This window comes from Phyllostomus hastatus, unplaced genomic scaffold (genome assembly GCF_019186645.2).
Source record: "Phyllostomus hastatus isolate PE091 unplaced genomic scaffold, TTU_PhHast_1.1 phas_contig_40, whole genome shotgun sequence".
Classification (NCBI taxonomy): Eukaryota; Metazoa; Chordata; class Mammalia; order Chiroptera; family Phyllostomidae; genus Phyllostomus; species Phyllostomus hastatus.
In genome coordinates this window covers 88,414,990-88,428,629 of record NW_025333872.1, presented here as the reverse complement: position 1 = coordinate 88,428,629, position 13,640 = coordinate 88,414,990, and the positions used below count along the sequence as shown (strand labels likewise).

General features: G+C 53.3%; 1 protein-coding gene across 1 annotated transcript; it reads right to left on the bottom strand.

Moving 5' to 3' along the window:
* Nucleotides 1-6,437: 6,437 nt before the first annotated feature.
* LOC123821789 (UL16-binding protein 6-like) lies at nucleotides 6,438-12,290 on the bottom strand. The gene is made up of 5 exons (XM_045843535.1): nucleotides 12,033-12,290; nucleotides 9,047-9,301; nucleotides 8,552-8,818; nucleotides 7,781-7,918; nucleotides 6,438-6,726 (listed from the first exon to the last, which is right to left on the bottom strand). The coding sequence occupies exons 1-4, from the start codon at nucleotides 12,127-12,129 to the stop codon at nucleotides 7,797-7,799; spliced, it is 741 nt and encodes a 246-aa protein (XP_045699491.1). The 5' UTR covers nucleotides 12,130-12,290; the 3' UTR covers nucleotides 6,438-6,726; nucleotides 7,781-7,796.
* Nucleotides 12,291-13,640: the final 1,350 nt, after the last annotated feature.

Here is a 13,640-nt window from a genome sequence, read left to right as displayed (position 1 = left end):
TGACCCAATATTAGGTGTATATAGGGTGTCATAGATATGGGTGACCTGTCCAACCTGTCCACTGTCCACTGAAGACCCAGAACAGTTTGGTGCCCTGTGTCCTCTGGGTGGAGTGACTGTCAGAGGGCCTGAGTCCTGCAGCAACAGGCCACTGCTCCCCTGCGCTCTGCAGACTGAATTCCTGGTCCCAGGGGGCCCTTGAGGCACTGCAGGAAGTCACAGGTGTAACCTGAGGGCAGCGCTGGGGCTACATTTCTGGTGTCAAGATCAGGAACACCTGTCTCTGCATCTTATATGTCCCTGTGACTCTGATCATTTCAAAGCCCAAAGAATCACTTCAATCTTGTCAAGATTGGGCCTATCTGATGACATGATGCTAATGATGAACTATTCTTGGTTCATAGCCAGAGGTCTCATCCCTACCAGACCCCAGTGCTTTACCAGGAGCCTCTTTTCATGGTGTGCATTTCCCTGCTGCAAGTGACATGGCCTTGCCTCTGTGCACTGGGGGACTGTGCTGTGAGTCTCCAGTAGGGATGCCATGAAGTCCCCATAGCACCTTGTCCTACCACAGATACCTCAGCGTCGTCATTCTCTTGGGTCTTATGGCCCAAGGGCAAAACACAGCCACATCCATCCATTCGAGTACTGGCTATCACCGCTCTCATGCCTCCACATCAGAGCTGAGTCATTGCAACGGATGTCTGGTCTGCAAAGCCTGAGACATTTCGTGGATGCCCACCTATACACAGTCTTCACATCAGGCTGGCAATTAAATGGAGCTAGGACGGGACACACCCCTGCTTCCTTAGAGGTTTTTAAGGTTGGTACTCTTCTCTGTTATTTCATTGAGGATAAGATACTTCTTTAATGATCTATTTGGAGCTAAGAGGAGAAAATCTAAGGAGGTGATCTTTGAATTTCCCTACTGTGTAGCCCTCATGCCACAAGTAATTCACTCACAAAAGGATTTTCTATTCCTGTTACAAATCCAGACAATGTGAAGTGAACACTGTGGGAATTGCTGAACCAAATGACTCCTGTGCGTGCAGGACCTGGGGGACACCTGTCTATTTATTCCCTGAAACTGAACCCCATGCATCACTGTACTAACAGGGCCAGTGAGGATACTTCTGGTCCCTGGGGATGACCTCAGCTCACACACTAGGCCCGATGTCAATGTCTGGGTATTTTCTGCTCCCCGGTGCACACACTCACCAGGTCAATAGCCACATGGCCTTTGATGTCAACTTGAAGGGTCCCTGATGATTGGGTCCCACCCACTCCTTCTAGGAATGGGTTCCAGGTCTCAGAAGTATCTCAGTTCTGGAAACTGGACAACGGATCCAGCTTCTTTCTTGAGAGGCTGCTTTTAGCTTCCTATTTATGGTTGTGTTTTATTTTTCTTTTTATTATATGAATCCATTACTCTCTGGATTGGCTTTCACCCATTTGCCTCTGGGATTGCTGCATTCTATGAGCCAAGGATATGTATAGTTTTCTGGGGCCCAGGCCCTTGGCCGGCATTCCAAACTTTGGGTTTTTTCAATAATAAACTGTGCCTGCCTGTGACAGCTGAGCGCCTGTCTCAGGAATGCCACCTCTACCCGCCAAGCCGGCCATCAAGAATGGCCATTCCTGAGCTTCTCCAAAATGCCGGGTCCTTCCCACTGTCAGGGAAGAATTTTTCCTCTACCCTCCTAGGGTCTTCTGGCTGGCCTAAAAATTGAATTAACATCAGTTGGATTAAATGGAAAAGCAAACTTTAATTTGGTAAAAAATAGAGGTCAAAGAAATATGAGACTCTCTGAAGGAACCAAACTAGGCAGTTTTTATAACCTTTGACAAAGAAACAATAATTTGTAAAGAATTGACCACATCAAGTTTGAGCTTGGAAGAATAAATTCATAATGAAGAGATCAGGTTTGTCTACATGGCCTTCGTGGCTCTAAATTCACTGTGCCTTGTGCTAAGGATGCCCCTCTACCTCCTGGTACAGGCAGGGTGTCTTGCTTTTAGGGGAACAAGTGAGGGTCAGAGTGTCCTTCTTCATCCAGCTATTCTAAGCAACCACAATTCAAAATGATCGATATGCTGAAGTGACACATTCTCTGGTGGCCTACCTTGAACGTCATTGTCACCAGCACTGCTTGTAAGTTCCATGAACAAGCGGCCCTCCTCTCCCTGGAGCACAGTGGGCAGACAGCTTATGCTCGTTCTGGCTTTGCAATACCGTACCCACTCTGGCATATGTGTTCCTGGGGCCTTGTAACCCCACCCTGTACCACCTACCTTGGATTTCCTCATCTTCTCCTCCATGCTGTACACTCAGTGCTTTTCCGAAACCCCCGGGACCCAGCCCAGCAGCAGGTCGGCCGTGCCTCCCAGGGCTGTGCCAAGTCCCTCCACCTGTGACTGTCAGCTCTCCTTCTCCAGCGCTGGGGTCTCGCCTCAACAGGCCAGCACTGTCACCCCGCTTCCTCAGGACCAGAACCCTGCACACTCTGCCCTCTCCCCACAGGGCGCTGGGTTGTCTGTGACAATCCTCTGGCATCCAGACCTTTGCCCCCCAGCCAGCCTGGCACGGCCTTGTGTTGTTGGCCCCAACTGAGGCAGGGTGAGGGCCTGGTGGGCACAGAGAGGACGCATCTGGAGATGTGTGGTTTCCAGCCAGGCAGAGGCCTCCTGGTCCTCCTCACACAAGGGAGGGGCACTGCCCTTCCCCTGGTGAGGGGAGGGGCTGGGCAGGGTCAGTCCCTGCTGTGCAGGCCCAGCCAGCAGGGGGATTCTCCTGCTGTCACAGACATGGGGGAGGGGTGCCAAGGGTCCTTTTGTTTCATATCCAAATGTTATCAGAATTTTTTTATTCACAGATGCTGCAACTTCAACATTAGTCCTAATGGACTTATATGGTGTAAAGTTCAAGGCCAGGTCATGGAAACACTATTCTTAATCATACCTGTAGTAGCGAGAAAGTTAAATCAACCAGCTCTCTGGGTGTGAAGGTGAATGCCCGAAAGGCCCAGAAGAAGCGGAGGGACTGTGAAGGACCTGAGGGACGAGATCAAGAGAGAAACTGCTTGACATCAAATCAGAGGTTTGCAAACCAGCGGTGAGTTTGAAAGGTCCACAGCACAAATCGAACAGACGTTGTAGGGATCCAGAGCTCTGTGTGTGTGTAAATATTGGATGTGGGTCCCACTGTGAGGCCGAGCGGTGGGGACAGGGCACAGCGGACACAGCAGAACTAGGGCATCAGGGGGAGCAGTGGTATCCCGGTTCTCACTGGCCAACAGCCTGTGGGCCTGCAAACTTGGGCACAAATATCACCTTCCATTTAGCCTTCCTTTCCCTCCTGTTGTACTCAGGGCTCTTCAGAGAAACACCTCGATAATGAGGATAGACAGAGCATACCTGGGTAGACAGCCAGACAGACTTATTGTGAAGTATTTGCTCCTGTGATTGTGGAGGATGTCAAGTGCAAGAGCTGCCATGTAGGTCAGCATGCTGGAGAACCAATGCCAATGCCAATGCCAATGGTGCCCATGCAGGATGAAGGCCGCTGCTGGAGACCCCCCTCTTCCAGGGGCTTCGGGCGGGAGTCACACTTCCTGTTCCTTTCAGACCTCCCATGGCCTTGACAAGGCCTCTCCACATGCTGGAGGGCAATCTCCTTAACTCAAAGTTCACCAACTCATTACACCTCCCAGACTAAATTTACCATCTCCTCTCCTTTCCCCTGGGTCCTAACACCCTCGTCCTCAGTCAGAATGTCACACCGCTCTAAGCGGGCCTGAGTGGGCTCTGTGGATAAAGCTGAGGGACCCAGGAGGAGTCTCACAGGCGTGTGAATTTGGCAATAGGGACACAGACCTCTGTCTCAGGGTGAAATCTGCCAGGAACCCCTCCCTGCAGCGGGAGAAGAAATTCCTGGACAGTGCTGAGCTGTGCACATGGAAAGGAGGAGAGAATTTACAAAAGTCCACCTTCCCTGGGCGGGATTCCAGCATGCCAATAAGGAAAAAATGTACCAGTCTGCTGCAGCCAAAACAGTGGTGGAAGAAATTTCCCAGAACTTGCCTCCTCTCACGAAATTTAAATAACTACATGACTGAATGAATAAATAAGTAAATAAGTAAAACAGTACACACTGCTGATCTATCTGGGTAGAGAGGAGGCAGTGAGCGCCCCAGCTACCTCAGTTGTGCAGAACACAGCTGGAGAAAACTGTTTCTCTCCAGCGCCCCCCAGACTTCTGAGGCGGTACCTCCATGGCCCAGGGGAGGAGGAGACTGGGAAAGAGGTGGATGAGGCATCCTGTTCAAGGTGACTGCACTGCAGTCCCAGTGGGAAGTACCACATCCGAGGACCTCCCCACCAGTTTCGGGAGCATCCCCAATGCCTCAGTGCTGAAGACACACACACACACACACACACACACACACACACCCCGCCTCTGGCCCCTGGGAGAATTTCCGTGTGTGCTGTGGGAGAGCCCCAGCAGACCGTAAGTGCACTCCAAAAACAGGTCCCGATTCCTGAACAAGGGAGAAAGCACAAACTTGAGATATATCACCACCTTCTGGAAGGCAAAATAGAAATTCCCATTAGCCAGCCTGGTGAATTGTGGAAACAGGAAACAATATAAAAGTTTAACAATTCTTCCATGAGAGACAGCAAGAAGAACAGAGCAGGTGTACCCACACAGAGACAGAGAGAGATTGCAATAACCACCATCTAACAGAGCACCCCTTCTGAGGGCAACTAGCAAGACTTCAGGACGTGTGTACTGCTTCATATGCAAATGCAGTGACTCAAAACTGCAAGGGACATGAGGAGTCAAGAATACACGCCATTGCAAAAACAAAAAATATAATTCTCCCTACACCTAGGTCAATGGCATGGATTGGTGACCTAACTAATAAATAATTCAGAACTGCTGCTTGAAGAAACTCAGTGAGCTACTGGAAATTTCAGAAATCTTGAAAAAAAAATGCTCAAAGTGAGAACTCAGAAGGCCAGAGATAAAAACAGATTTCCTCCCATCACGGGTGTAAGGAGAGTGTAGAAGTTTAGTCTTTGGCCTGTGCTCTCGATGACTTCTGAGTCAGTTTCTATGGAATCCTTTCTCTCTTGAGTATGGGCCCCGTTCCTTCCTTTTTAGCTGTCCAGACATTTTTTGTTGGTTGCTTGACCCTTGTGATTCTGTGCGTTGGGAACTGTCTGCGGCCCCTCAGCAGCAGGCCCAACACCAGAGGGAAGCTGCGTGAGCGCCCAACCCCCAGGGGCCCATGGAGGCCCAGCCTCCTGGAATTCCTCACCACTGACACCTCGATCCAAACTGGTCTTCTGCCTTCCTCCTGCTCCCCAGCGCCCTTGGCCACTGCAAATGCAGCCTAGTCTCAGGCTGCTTGGGTGGGGCAGTTAGGTCCTCCTCAGTCACCTCGCACCAGGGGTTACGCCAGACCCCTGTGGCTGCCGCTCTGTGGACGGGATCCCCTTCCTGTGACAGCTCCTCTGCACCCACCACACCACTGCCCCCCAGGTCCCGGTATATTCATTCCTTGTGTTTCTGATGCCACAACACCACCCACCTGGGCCCTTTCTGGGCAGGGGCTCTTGTCTGACCCAGTCACACTTGCCAGTCACGCTTGGACACTCTTATTTGCTAATCTGCTTTGCACTTCAGGGCCCACTCGTACAATACAGACAGACAGATCCTTGCTATTCCTTTAGGCAGCTAGAGGCTGAAGTCATTTCTTACATCACTACATTGCTCCTCCTTGAATCGCAGGCAGAGTAAATTATTTTCTCATCAGAAGGAATCTTAATTGGGGGCCCACACAGAGCCCCAGGAGCGCGGCTCCAACCCTAAAGCGCCGACTTTCTTCAACTGCTCCACTTCAACCACTGATATCTGCCTGCTTCCGCCTGGACAGAACACTGCAGGGAGGATGACAACAGTGGAAGAAAGTAATGATCGCTTAGTGTTAGTGCAGAAAAATGTGTTTGTTGTATTTATAATTTAACTCATCATTGAGTATGATCCTGACAAGAGAAAACAACAGATTTCTTAAGAGATCAATGAAGACTGAACCCTCTACTTAAAAAAATTTAAAGCTTTTTTTGTTGGCATGTAATATCGCAAGAGGAAAGAGTACAAATCTTAAATGGTCAGTGTGATGTATTTTCAAAAGGAAATCCGCCCGCACGATCGCCTGTTGTTTCAAGTCACGGGTCACACCCACTGTGTCCCCGACTCTGACTTCTATTACCCCAGGTCAGTTTTGTCTGTGTTCGAAACTGATACAGTGGAACCCACTTAGCATGCACGTTCTCTTGTGTATGACACTTTCCTCAACATCTTATTTCCGAGAGTCATCCACATTTTCTTTGGCAGCTTAGTATTTATTGAGTTCTAAATAGTGTTCCATTTGTAAACACTCTACACAGGCGTAGTGTAATAGCTTTCCTATTAGCCCAGACACCACAGGGCATGTAATATGCTACTAAGTAAATTACTTCCAGGCCACTTCCATGGAGTAGATGACAGGAATGTTTCATCTGCTGTAGCACCACGGTCTCCTGGAGGCTGTAAGGGCTGCAGCTCCTGGAAGTCAACAGGCCCTGGAGGCTCCAGCAGCTGGAGATGACAGCAAGGTGGCTGACAGGAAGGGACACATGTAGGACTAGACCACACTCTCTGGAGCTCCTGAGCAGCATCTTCTGTCACCAGAAAACAAACACACGACAGTCAGACCCTAGGGCCTAAGGACAGGTGGGGAGAGGACTCAAGGGGCCAGGAACTGCCCTGCTCCCTCCACTGAAGCCCTGATCCTACAACACCGATGAGGAGCCCTGTGCAGAGAGGGGCCTGCATCCTGATCGTCTAGCACTGGGGAGGGATGCAGACAAACATCTTCCTTTCCTCTCTCCTGCTCTCCTCGCCCTGGTCCCAGCACACCACTCTGAGTCCCACTGTCCCTGCCCTGCCCCGTGCACTCCTGCTGCAGTCAACTGTCTGCATCCCCCTCCACCAGCAGCTCAGCCCCACCCACCTCCCCAGTCACCTCTGCTCAGGGCAGGGCCCCTCAGGGGCTCAGGATCTGGGGTCTAAAGGAGGCTGGCTGCCAGCTGACTATACCAGGGCTGACCCTGGAGTCCTAGGGGTCCACAGAACACTGGCCCCCTAACCTGGTCTTGCACACTCCCTACTGTTCACCTGTTGTCTCACATGCCAACCCGAAGTCCCTTTCTGTGGGAACAGAGTCCAGAACTCCAGCCTTTTGAGTTGGTCTGCAAGTCCCCCCACCTTCTTTCTGGGATTAGACCAAGGCCCACTCCTATTGCCCCCTGGACAGTTGCCGTCCCCTGGACACATCCCATGCAGCCACCACACTGCTCTCACTTGAATGTGAGCACACCTCTGATCTGTGCACCTGCTGTCCCCACCCTGGGCCGAAACACTCTCTGCCAACAGAGACTCTGAGTCAGGCCTGAACACTCAACCCCTGCAGCACCAGCAGGCCTTAGGCCTTGGTGTGGGCCCCTGCCTGTCCCTCTGGCACCCACAGTGAGGAGAGAGCAGATCTGGGGGCTGAGCTTGTCCACGTGACTGCTGGCAAGTGGTACTAGGTCTTATTGTCCTGGTCTCCTTTCCACGTTCAGTGAGGGTACAGGTGTCAGTCTGGGAAGCCACCTTCCCTGTCCTCACTGTAGGCCTTCTGCACCCCACTTCCCACTGTTATGCCCTCCGTACCTGTTACCTGTTCCTCCGTACCTGTAATGGATCCAGCCTAGATGCCAAGTGTGAGTAAGATAAAAATCGGTGTGAGGACCAATGCGATGTTGTCCTTGACAATCACGGCCTTGGATGGGGCTGGGGCTGGGACCGTAGCTGTGGCCATGATTGATGCAGCTGCAAGGGAAACACCAGAGTGTCAGCCTTGTCCAGACCCCATTTATGAGGAGATGCCCCCTCAGCCCTGAAGCCCCAGGTCACCCTACAATATGGACAGGTGCTGCCCCTCTAGTGTGGCAGCCACTGTGGCAGGTCCTGGGGCTGGAACAAAGAGAGGACATGGGCCCTGACCCCTTGGGCTCCTACAGCTAATGGGGGAAGCAGGGTCACAACATACCCAGTCCCTCCTGCTGTGACAGAAGAGGAGGTGACACATGAGGAAGGAGAGAGAACAGCCTTCTCAGGAGCTGATTCAAGGAGCTGTTGAAGGACTTGCAGAAATAAGCAGGCCAGATAAAGAAGAAAAGTGAGGTGAGACAAGGGAAGAGTACAAGGAACAGGTCTGGGACAGAACGAGGCCCTCATGCTTGGGGTCAGCAAGAAATCCACAGCGAGTGGCCCAAGGTTAAGTGCAGGCAGAAGAGATGTAAGGAGGTGAGAAGGGAAAGGACGGATGGGGGACATTCCTGTGGCTTTATTTTTAAAAAACCCACTGTGGTCAGGTCAGTTTCTCAAACCACATACAAACACAGAAACAGACACAGTGTCAATGCCATTTCAAGGGACCATAAATTTTCCCTCTGCAGTTACCTTTTGTGTTCAGAACTGTGCTCTGCTTAAGCAACTTCACACAATTTCCATTTGAGATCCAACCAAGGCGTCTGGATATATCACTGTTATCGTCCAGTGTGTCTTTCAACGAACTACATCCAGGGTGCAACTCTGCCCAGCGTCTGTTCTTCGAGTCAAAGCGGAGACACATCTCTCCTTTGAAGCCAAACTCCCAGAATGTTTTGCGGCATCCATTGGATTCCTGCTCACACATCATGCTGCCCTGCAGGGCAAGAGAATCTCTCCCTACCGCCGCGGGACAGAGGTCAGCCTCAGGTCTTCACAGATGGTCTGTCCCCACCTAGTAACCAGCCCTCTGCTCCCCTCCTGTCTCCTGGCTCTGCTCGCTCCTCTCTGTCCTACCCTGCCTGCTGGGCCTCTTGGGTAGGATACACTTCCAATATTCACATAAACACGATTGTTCCCTACCCCTGCAACACTGCTTTACTTCTACCCTGGATCATGCAAACTCACCAAAGGCTTCGTCAATATTTTTTTGATTGTCCAGCAGTGCGATCTGGAGCTCAGGGAACAGCTCCGTCCAGTGTTCACACTGTTGGTTCCAGGCCTCTGTGGCATTCAGCATCATCCCCACAGGACCGACCGGCTCGGCCGTCTGACTCTTGCAAGAATATTTAAAAAATGGGGTCCCACTGATCATGCCAAGAAACTCACACCATGGTGGTCCACTGGCAGAGACAATGAATATAGGGCAAATAGAGGGTGCATCTGTGAAGGAGAAAATGCAGGTGAAAGGTGGGGTTGAAAGAAAAGTGACCATGAGCATCTCCCCCATCTCTGTGCCAACAAGTGACTCCCCCTGACACCTGAGCTGGCAGACCGAGCACTGACCCTGTCAGGCCCCTCTCTGCACCAGGTGAGGGTGAGCTCCCCTCCCCTGCTTGAGGGAAACCAGGAGGCTTCTGTCTGGCAGAAGTCACACCAGAAACCACACGTCTCCAAACATGTCCCCTCTGCCCACCAGGCCAATACCCATCATCACTCAGCCCACAACCAACCCAGGGACATACAAGCAGCTTTGGAGGAAAAATCTAGACACCAGACAATTGTCAGGAACTAGCCAGGGCCCTGCAGGGACATGTAGGGGGCCGCTCCTGACAAAGGTGGGTGACAGTTGGGTGGATATGTGGATAGATCTTAATGTGGGAGAAGGAGGAAGGACTTCAGGTCGTGATTTAGCATAGCCCTGGGCAATGGCGCCAACCTGCTGCTGAGATGGGTCTTGGAAGGTAGGCAGAAAGCATGGATACCGTGCCTGGAGCAGAACAACCAGAAATTCCAAGCAGGTTGTGGAGGAAGGGTCAGCTGACTCAGAAAAGTGAATATTGCTGGGGGAGGTATAGTATGAAAAGGCAGAAAAGAGTCCAATCAACCACGCACCATGGGGAAGCCTGAAGCCAAATCTTGTTTACTGAGCCTAGGAGGACGGCATGTTTGAGAAGAGTGCGACAATTCTCAGAAAGCTCAATGATGCCTTTGGCAGAAGGTCAGCATGGTGGTAGGAGTCAGTGTTCCCCAAATGGCTGGCAGCAGTCACGGGGGTGGTGAATGTCAAGATAACAAATCACAGGTACAGGTGCTCTGGGTCAGGGAAATCCACACCCTCTAAAGAGGGCCTGGTAGAGAGGACTTCTGTCTATGAAACACCAGAGTTGCCCATCATGAGCGTCACTGGCTAAGGCAGGCCGAGTGCTCATAGGGTAGAGGTGACTTCTCTGGCACAGAAAGGAGCAGGGTCACAGGGAACAATGCGATGTAGCAGCAGGTGGCCCCATCTTGACCCCAGAAAGTACCAGCACCACCCTCCACTCACACCTATGGCTTCACGCACTGTCTCCCACGCCCCTTCACCCAGGAACCAGTCCACACAGGGAAGGGGCGCAGAGGCCCCTGCCTGTGGGACCCACATCCTCGCATGCCACCCCTCCCAGAAACCACAGGCAGAATAGGGCGGGTTCTGGCCCGGGCTGGTGTGGCTCAGCGGGATGAGTGCCAGCCTGGGATCAGAAAGGTCCCTGGGTCAGCTCCTGGTCACAGCACACACCTGGGTTGTGGGTCAGGTTCCCCTCTCATTGTTTCTCCTCATCTCTTTCTTCCTCCCTGCCCCTCTCTCTAAGAAATAAATAAAATCTTTACCCAAAACAAACAAACAAAAAAGATAGAGCATGGTTGTGGCTCTTGAACAAACAGCAAGGGCATCCTGGGAGACGATTCCCTAAGGCAGTGCTCACCCATAGACGGGGCTCCCTATCTGCTCTAAACCTGGGGCCAGCACACTAGGGAAGTGGCCACATCTGATAGGACTGGCCACAACTGGTCCCCTAATTGTTTGATATTTTTGGCTGCTTTTCCCCACAACCATGGAGGTGCCCAGTGCCTACAGAGACAGATGCAAGAAGTCTGTAAAAACAAAAATTCACGATTACCCTTTATAGAAAATGTTTGCATCCTCCTGCCCTGACCTATGCGGCCTTTGTGTAAAGCTGCCTCCTCAGCAGGTGGAAAATGGGGGTGTGGGACCAAAGGGGAGGAGGCAGGGCCCTCCCTGACCACCAGCCCCAGGATCACACTTGGGAAAAACGGGCCCCCTGCCCCTCCTGCTCCAGGATCTGTGGGCCAGGAGAAGGGGCTTCAGCTGAGTGTGTCATCGGGGGATGGGGACAAGGACCCACTTGGTGGAGGAACTGATTGGGGTCCCTTCACAGATGAGAAGGTACTGGAGGCACTTGGTGTTTTGGGGACCCCCACCAACAGGGCAATAAAACGGGGTGAGCTGGGGAGGGGAGCAGTGCTCCTCAGGAACAGTGGTGGGAGTCACGTGACCCTGGGCTGCAGTCTTCTCTCAGCCAGGAGTTCAATCCCAGCTATGAGTGGTGACTCATCAGGCCCAGCTGCGGGTGGAGGGAAAATTTCCCGGGGGCCACTGGACCGGACCTGCCCCCAGAGCCCCCGCAGAAGCTCAAGGGGGGGGGCAGTTGGGGATGCAAGAGGGTTTACTTGGGGAAGTCGTGTGAGCACAGTATCTCGGCGTGCCGCTGTCTGTGGGTTGGAACCCACAAGAAAAGCCAGTCAGGGGCAGGGGCGCCCATGTCCCCAGAAGAACGACGGGAACCGGGGGTGGAGAGCGGCCTGGGGATGATCCCTGTTGGCTTCAGCTACTTCTCCTTCCCCCCTCCCTGCTCCTTCAGATGCCGCGCCCCACCTCCACGTCCCCAGCCACCCACTTCCCCTCTTCCTGCCTGAAGGCACCTGCCCCGCACCGCGACCCGAAAAGATCCGGCGCAGGGGAATGAGGAGGGGGCTGCGTCTCCCCGGCCTGGAAGTTCTGGAACTGCACGGGGCACTTCGTCCCCGTCCGAGAACCTAGTGCCCCCCCACCCCCACTTTTCCCTCCCTCGCTGCCCCAGCCACCGCCCTGAGCGCTACACCCCGAACTCACCGTCCTGAGTCCCAGCAGGAACCGCTGCCCATGCACCGCCCCGCGGCGCGACCAGGGCCAGGAGGAGAAGCCCCAGCACAGACCCGGCGGGCTCCATGGCGCGCGGCGGTCCGAGCCCCAGCTGCTGTCCGGACAGGCGTGTGCGCAGAGCGCGCGGGACAGTGTCCGCCCGCGGTCGGGACCGGGAGTCCTCTCCATGCCTGGAGCGAGGTGCGGGGGAGGCGACGGGTCGAAGAAGTACGCACTGGAGTAGCGGCATCCCCGGCTGGCGGCACTGACTCACCAAGGCCAGGAATAGCCCCGCTCCACCCCTTCCCCGCCCCACGCCCTGGGCGCGGTGAGGGAGGCATTGGCCCTCCAGGGTTCTCAGAGACAGTAGCACTTGGTTCAGGGCGTGCGCTCCTCAAAGCCAGCCCCCCCCCCACACACACACACACACTCACACTCAACCCACTTCCTCGCCCAATGCAGCCGTTCCAGCCCCCGGGAGAGAAAAGAGCCCATCTTCCTAACACCCGACCAGCTCCGCTGACCACGCCCCAGAACCAAGCCCCGCCCCGCACACTCCCAACACACCTCTCACGCCCCAACACGGCCCACCCCCACCAGTCCACCTCTGCAGAAGTGGGAACCAGGGTTCCCCTGGCACCCCAGGTGTGGTCAGAACAGGGGGTGTTCCCGCAGGGTCTCCACCCACAGGCACCAACAGACGACCACAGGCCCCTACCCTGCTCTCAAGACTTTAGCACACAAACCCTCCCTCCATCATCCCCAGGGCTCCCCGCCCTTGAGCTAACCAGCGCCCCCTGCAGCAGCTCCCTGAACCTGCAGCTCCAGGCACTCCTTGCTGCACCTCCCTCCCCAGGGACTGACTGCTCCTCACCCAGCTCACCCAGGGTTATGACACAATTTTTTCTAAGATCACTCTTTTTTATTGTTATTCAAATCCCATTAACCATGTCCCCCACCTCACCACCCCCACTCCCACCCTCAGTCCTATCTTCCTTTGGCTTTATCCCTGGGTCCTTTATACACGTCCCTGGGTCCTTTATACACGTTCCTTGCCCACCCTCCCCCTGCTTTCCGTTGTCCTCCACCCTTCTCCTCTCTGGTCACTGTCAGTGTGTCCTGTATTTCCCTGTCTCTGGTTGTATTTTCCTTGCTCGTTTGTTTTGTTGATTAGGTTCCAGTTAAAGGTTAGATCATATGGTATTTGTATTTTAGTGCCTGGCTTCTTTCGCTTAGCATAATGCTCTCCAGCTCCATCCATGCTGTCGGGAAGGGTAGGAGCTCCTTTCTTTCTGCTGCATACAATTCCATCGTGTAAATGTACCCAGGTTTTTTGATCCATTCATTTACTGTTGGGCACTTTGGTTGCTTCCAGGACTTGACTATTGTAAATTGTGCTGCTGTGAACATTGGGGTGCATAGGTTCTTTGGAATTGGTGTTTCAGATGAAGGCACAATCTGTGAGGTCCCAAGAACACCAGTGCCTCCAATACCTTCCCACCTGTGAAGTGCCCTGAACCCCTTCCTGTTCCAAGTGGCACCTTCTCCCCTGGCTTGAGGACACACCCAGCAAAAGCCTCTGCACCTGGCCCCGGAAAT